The 6,752-nt window shown below is 43.3% G+C and overlaps 1 protein-coding gene and 1 long non-coding RNA gene across 2 annotated transcripts; one reads left to right on the top strand and one right to left on the bottom strand.

Annotated features, from left to right (window-relative positions):
- Window positions 1–226: 226 nt before the first annotated feature.
- LOC115157453 (calcium/calmodulin-dependent protein kinase II inhibitor 2-like) lies at window positions 227–3,087 on the bottom strand. The gene is made up of 2 exons (XM_029705716.1): window positions 2,627–3,087; window positions 227–2,017 (listed from the first exon to the last, which is right to left on the bottom strand). The coding sequence occupies exons 1-2, from the start codon at window positions 2,790–2,792 to the stop codon at window positions 1,947–1,949; spliced, it is 237 nt and encodes a 78-aa protein (XP_029561576.1). The 5' UTR covers window positions 2,793–3,087; the 3' UTR covers window positions 227–1,946.
- A 61-nt stretch (window positions 3,088–3,148) lies between these two features.
- Window positions 3,149–5,694, top strand: LOC115157454 (uncharacterized). The gene is made up of 2 exons (XR_003868457.1): window positions 3,149–3,236; window positions 3,550–5,694. It is a non-coding gene; the product is annotated as an uncharacterized LOC115157454 (long non-coding RNA).
- Window positions 5,695–6,752: the final 1,058 nt, after the last annotated feature.

The raw sequence follows: 6,752 nt of genomic DNA, 5'->3' as shown, positions 1-6,752 counted from the left end.
AACCATTGGCCTTCTTTTCTCCCCTCTGTACCCTCTTCAACCAGTGGGAGTAGGCCACAGTTGTAGGGCTCAGTTTGTTTACTGTGACTATGAGAATGTGGTTCAACATCTTTGTAATGTCCAACAATGACCAACTGTCATGAAGAACGTGTTAACTGTCATGTGTTAATGTTTGTACTCTGATAATGGATGGATCTTGGGAAATTAATACCATAGGACCACATTGTACATGTTCTTTCACCATTTATTAGTTCACCAAATACAGTGAAAATGGCATCGTAATATACAATGACTCATTCTTAGAATGTCATGACACTTTTGTTGCTTTTTTGCTTCATAAAACGATGTTTCATTATTGAAAGTATTAAGGTTTCATGCACAACAAACCATATTCAGTTTCCTCCAAAGAATGGTACAAGATAAACGAAATAAAAAACATGACTGTAATGTCCAAAATCAGTCAAATAACGTGTTATTTGAGGATAGTCGTAAACAGTGCAATATACTCTAAAATCGCAATTTTCTAACAAATGCATCAACGAAGCTTAAGTCACAGTATACGATTTCTCAATAATAGTTTAACATTGATGTGTACAAAACCCCAAACACATTCAGTTAGTCTTTAAAAAAAACCTCAGTCCCTTTGATATAGAATGAGAAAAGTCAACACCCAAATCTCTTAGATTCTCAGTTATATAGGCTAGTCTCAATCTGCATATCCTCTCTATTATACAAACATTTGTGTTGATGAACTGTAAGACGATAGACTAGCTTATACTTTTTAAATAACAATTATTTAGATATAAAAATACAAATATGACTTTTGAAATATGAACGTAAGCGTGCCAGGGTAAGAGTGGTTGGCACCTGTGGTGGCACCGGAGGGAAAGATCATGCAAATAGATAGATAAAATATTCGACTTTTAATTATAGAACACGAAAAACACGAATAATTGCAACATCAAAATAAATACATTAAAAAATATATATTTTCCCATTAATTTCATGATTATTGTTTCAAACATGTATAATTTGCCCATCTCTTCTGGCCTCCTTCGATATTTCTAGTCTGTAAAAGTGAAACAGATAGCCTATGTGCAGGTGTCGGTAGGCTAAGGTTACATGAAGGCGCCGACCTGCATCTTTAACCGTGGGGGGTAATGTAAGCCCATGTATCAATTTCATTCAATTGAACCTGGGGACTATGCATTAGGCCTACTAGCTTATTCTTTACAGGTGAAGCCAAAGTGAATATAGGCCTACGAAATAAAATATTAACATTGCACCATCCTCGGTATATATATATATATATATCTTTTTTTTACACACAATGGATTTATTCTAGTTACTGGACTTCAGTGTTTGGTTGGTCTGTATTAAAAAGCTTTAGCAGCAATCGGATAGGAATGCATTCTACGTTCGACCAATGCTGAAAAGTACAGCTCCCTTGAATGCAATGTCGCCGATTGTTATCAACAATGCAAAGCCTGCAAGGGTAATATGGTCTTCGAGCATAGGCAGTCTACTGGGTACAACTATAGAAACAGAGCTTTAAATGAAATTCTGCCACCAGTTCTAGTTTTTTGTTGCTTACGGCGCTTTTGGAAGATGGTCGTGAAGTTATGGCAAGTTCATCCATCAGAGAAGTCAGCTGAGGTTGAGACACGGAGCCAGGATCCGCCATCTCAACATCACGCTGCGCAGCAGAAGTTAAAATCGGGTTTCATCAAATTGTCAGCAACTACATGATAAATCTCGGTCTTTTCCGGACTCTTCCTCAAACTCTTCCTCTGCTTTCTCGTCCAATCTTCACATCTTTCCATCCCTTTCCTTCCCCTTGTCTTCGCTTCGTGCCATCGTTTCTCCTACAATCCTCGAACATGCACAGCCGACAAGTGCTTCAAATCGGTGATCAAAATAAAAAGTCTGCAAGGCATTGTTCATCTTTAAACGCCTGGTGACGACTTGTCTGCCATCCCCTTTAGAACGTCGTCTATTCTGTCGTCTTCGATGACCACTGCGGAGGGGAGATGCAATCATGTTAATATTTGATTTTATTATGTTTTATTTGATTTATGTATTACATATGTTTAACCTTTATTTTATCAGGGACTCATCACTTCATGTCATAGGCTAATGGCCTAACTGTTTCATAAATATGTTTTACAGCACTGGTGCAACACAAAGGGAAATGTCGTTGCGCCAAACCCCTGACTTTGGTGCTTGAAACAATGCTTTGTCCATAATGGCGCAAAGCCAAGCGCGCGCACTAGACGCTGTCAGCGCTTGCAATTTCCACTACATGCAATAGGGAAACGTGCCCTTTAAAATGACCAAGAGCGTAACTAATGTAGACATTTAGCCTAGTACATTTTGATATCACATTGATAGTCTATTATTCTCATTCGTCACTATCAACGGGGCGCTTTGTGGTCAGCTACTGTCCTTTGTTATATCAACAAATAAACGTTTGCCTCATAATTTAGAGGTCAAATGCATATCTGTTGCATGTCGGTGTTGTATAACAAGTAGGCTAGGTTAGAGTTAAAGATCACCCAAACATGCCTGGGTGGCCAAGCCAAACAAAACCTCTATTCAACAATCCATTCCAATAACCAGCTCTTACCTCTCTTGGCTCTGCCGATCTGTCCCAGCTTTGGGGGTCTTTTCGCTTGCGACGCACCGAAGAACGAATTGGTGTCCTGTAGTCCGCAGCTAAAGGACACCTGACTGGCCTCGCTGTCTCCATAGCCGCTCATTTTCCCCTCGCTGTACGGAAGTACCTCGGACATTATTGCACGGCTGAGACGGACGGATCAACAGCGCAAAAAAAAAAAACGATTTAAAGTCAGCGGCTATAGTCGACTTAGCCCAGAAATCCTTGGCTTGGTAATTGCACTTGTCGAGCTCTCCAGTGAAAATCCGTTTGGAAAATCACTAATTGACTTCTTCGTGCTTAGCCAGCCTGTGAAGGTTGAAGGTGCAGAGTCCGGGTTGAGGCGGGGTGTTTGCAGGCTGTTGTGTCGCTGTTCGAGAGGAGAGCAGAGAAAGAGCGGTCTGTACGCCTGTGTTGCTGGATGAAGTCTGATGAAGAAAGTGGGAGATCCCGGGATCATAAAGGAAACCCAGGCGGAACGGTGAAGTCATCCATCCGGGTGTGTGTGTGTGTGTGTGTGTGTGTGTGTGTGTGTGCTGGGGGACTCTGAATGCTAGAGGAGTAAGGGTGACATCAACAGGTGAGATATATAACAATGTGCAGTGAAGGGAGCAGAAAGTCATGTTCACAGAGATACAGCTACTGGAACAACGGGGAAATAAACATCTTATTTGGTGCATAATATTTTCAATAGTGAACACATTTGTAGACTTAAAAACGTATTCAAATGTGATGATATTTACGCATATGCCATAGGTTCATTATATTTAATCTGAGAATTGTGATAGTTTACTCGCGCATTTGCACATAATGGCTAGGCTACAGTTATTGGAATAGCCGTGTGTTTTGTATCTACATGCTTGACATTGTAATGTTTCTCTCCTCGTATGTAGTATATTTCCTTCCTGTAACCAGGTAGGTTGCTTTATATTGGCTCTGGGGACACGAGATTCTCACAGGAAATCATTACCTGCTCCTTTGTGCGTCTGTCTGCGCACAGAAGTCGGAAGTGCCTATAAAATGAGTCACGCAAGTCTTTTCCTGTATACATCGTAGCTTCAGCGGCAGCGGGTCAACGAGGTTTACACATTTCACCAATGCACTTTTGAGCACATTCTCCATTGATAGTTTACAAGTTACACCTGACAACCATGGAGATGATCTGGACCATGATGACATTCATGTTGATGTGCCTCAGGGCCATACTGGTGTGGTTCAGATGTCCAGGACAGTCGCTGTGGGGATTCTCTCTGTGTCTGTACTTCACATCTTCATCCTTGGTGTACTTGGCTTCAACTGTTTACAGAACATGAGACTGCAGAGTCAACTGAAGATGTCTGAAGACCTCGTCCATGATGTTTCTGTAGAATTAGACAACTATGGACAGGTGTTTCCCAAGTCCATCCAGACTGAACCACCACCATCCACCACACCTACCAAGTTCATCCAGACTGAACCACCACCATCCACCACACCTACCAAGTCCATCCAGACTGAACCACCACAATCCACCACACCTACCAAGTCCATCCAGACTGAACCACCACCATCCACCACACCTACCAAGTCCATCCAGACTGACCACCACCATACCTACCAAGTCCACCCAGACTGAACCACCACTATCCACCACACCTACCAAGTCCATCCAGACTGAACCACCACTAGCCACCATACCTACCAAGCCCATCCAGACTGAACCACCACTATCCACCACACCTACCAAGTCCATCCAGACTGAACCACCACTAGCCACCATACCTACCAAGTCCACCCAGACTGACCACCACCATCCACCACGCCTACCAAGTCCACCCAGACTGAACCACCACGCCTACCAAGTCCATCCAGACTGAACCACCACTATCCACCACACCTACCAAGTCCATCCAGACTGAACCACCACTATCCACCACGCCTACCAAGTCCACCCAGACTGAACCACCACGCCTACCAAGTCCATCCAGACTGAACCACCACTATCCACCACACCTACCAAGTCCATCCAGACTGAGCCACCACCATCCACCATACCTACCAAGTCCACCCAGACTGAACCACCACTATCCACCACACCTACCAAGTCCATCCAGACTGAGCCACCACTATCCACCACACCTACCAAGTCCATCCAGACTGAACCACTACTATCCACCACACCTACCAAGTCCATCCAGACTGAACCACCACTAGCCACCACACCTACCAAGTCCACCCAGACTGAACCACCACCATCCACCACACCTACCAAGTCCATCCAGACTGAACCACCACTATCCACCACACCTACCAAGTCCATCCAGACTGAACCACCACCATACCTACCAAGTCCACCCAGACTGAACCACCACTATCCACCACACCAACCAAGTCCACCCAGACTGAACCACCACTATCCACCACACCTACCAAGCCCACCCAGACTGAACCACCACTAGCCACCACACCTACCAAGTCCATCCAGACTGAACCACCACCATCCACCATACCTACCAAGTCCATCCAGACTGAACCACCACTATCCACCATACCTACCAAGTCCATCCAGACTGAACCACCACCATCCACCATACCTACCAAGTCCATCCAGACTGAACCACCACTATACCTACCAAGTCCACCCAGACTGAACCACCACCATCCACCACACCTACCAAGTCCATCCAGACTGAACCACCACTATCCACCATACCTACCAAGCCCACCCAGACTGAACCACCACCATGGGAGTCTCCATGCCAAGTGTAGAGCCACCATGGAGCCATGAAGCTACATGAACGCCCAGAGTATTGCCCGAAAATGTGTGGAAGTGCATACTTGAGGCAAAACATTTGTTTTACAGGACAGTATCTTTAGAAAAGGTTCGACGGGACGGGTGATAAAAAAATGGCAGAGCTCTTTATTTTATGCTTCTTGTTGATGAAACAGTTGATTACATAAGAGTAATTTTGGGGTGCCAGTTAGGATGTATTGTAATGTTAATGGCCTTACTGTTTAGAGCTGTGACAAAGTCATTAAAATATAAAGGGGGAACATGACATCAGTATAATTCATCAGTTGACTCAAAACCTGTTTAAACCCTTTCTTTTGCTTTTAATCTTCACAAATTTGGCGAAATCGTGTGACATAAAACACTACCTTTTCCTTACCTCTTTAGTAAAATGTATGTTATTTGTCATTATATATCGTATTTTAGCCTAATCGTTTTACAATTGAATTAGACGTTGAACTTTTCACCCTGTAGCCTACGAATCCTGTCATCCTCATCCCTCATTGACCTAGCTCACACTAAGATAACATGTCTTTTTCACTCACAAAATCTGTGCGTGTGTGTGTGTGTGTGTGTGTGTGTGTGTGTGTGTGTGTGTGTGTATCTCTCTCTCTCTGTGTGTGTGTCTGTCTGTCTGTCTGTCTGTCTGTCTGTCTGTGTGTCTCTTTCTCTGTGTATGTGTGAGTATCTCTTTCTCTGTGTATGTGTGAGTGTGTGTGTGTGTATATCTCTGTGTGTGTGTGTGTGTGTGTGTGTGTGTGCTGGGGGACTCTGAATGCTAGAGGAGTAAGGGTGACATCAACAGGTGAGATATATAACAATGTGCAGTGAAGGGAGCAGAAAGTCATGTTCACAGAGATACAGCTACTGGAACAACGGGGAAATAAACATCTTATTTGGTGCATAATATTTTCAACAGTGAACACATTTGTAGACTTAAAAACGTATTCAAATGTGATGATATTTACGCATATGCCATAGGTTCATTATATTTAATCTGAGAATTATGATAGTTTACTCGCGCAATTGCGCATAATGCTAGGCTACAGTTATTGGCATAGCCTCTTTTTTAAAACTATAATGCTTACCTACTCTTGTGCAGTATTTTTCCTTCCTGTAACCAGGCTCCTTGGTTGCTATTTCTTGGCATTGGCTCTGGGAACACGAGGGTCTCACAGGAAATCCTTACCTGCTCCTTTGTGCAGTTTACACATTTCATCAATGCACGTTTGCGCACATTCTCCATTGATGGTTTGTTTACAGGTTAGTCACGCTGTAGGCTTCATAGATCGTTAACACATGTAGTGCTGACATGTTATTTTAAAA

The sequence above is a fragment of the Salmo trutta genome, chromosome 21 (assembly GCF_901001165.1).
Source record: "Salmo trutta chromosome 21, fSalTru1.1, whole genome shotgun sequence".
NCBI lineage: Eukaryota > Metazoa > Chordata > Actinopteri > Salmoniformes > Salmonidae > Salmo > Salmo trutta.
The sequence above is the reverse complement of the archived record's forward strand: the minus strand, read 5'-3'. Positions and strand labels throughout refer to the sequence as shown.

What these genes read in the sequence shown, in the direction of transcription:
- LOC115157453 (XM_029705716.1), bottom strand. Translation starts at nt 2,792, where the DNA reads ATGTCCGAGGTACTTCCGTACAGCGAGGGGAAAATGAGCGGCTATGGA. An exon ending in GATCGGCAGAGCCAAGAGAG is followed by an intron (nt 2,018 to 2,626) that starts GTAAGAGCTGGT and finishes TCCCCTCCGCAG; the next exon opens with TGGTCATCGAAGACGACAGA.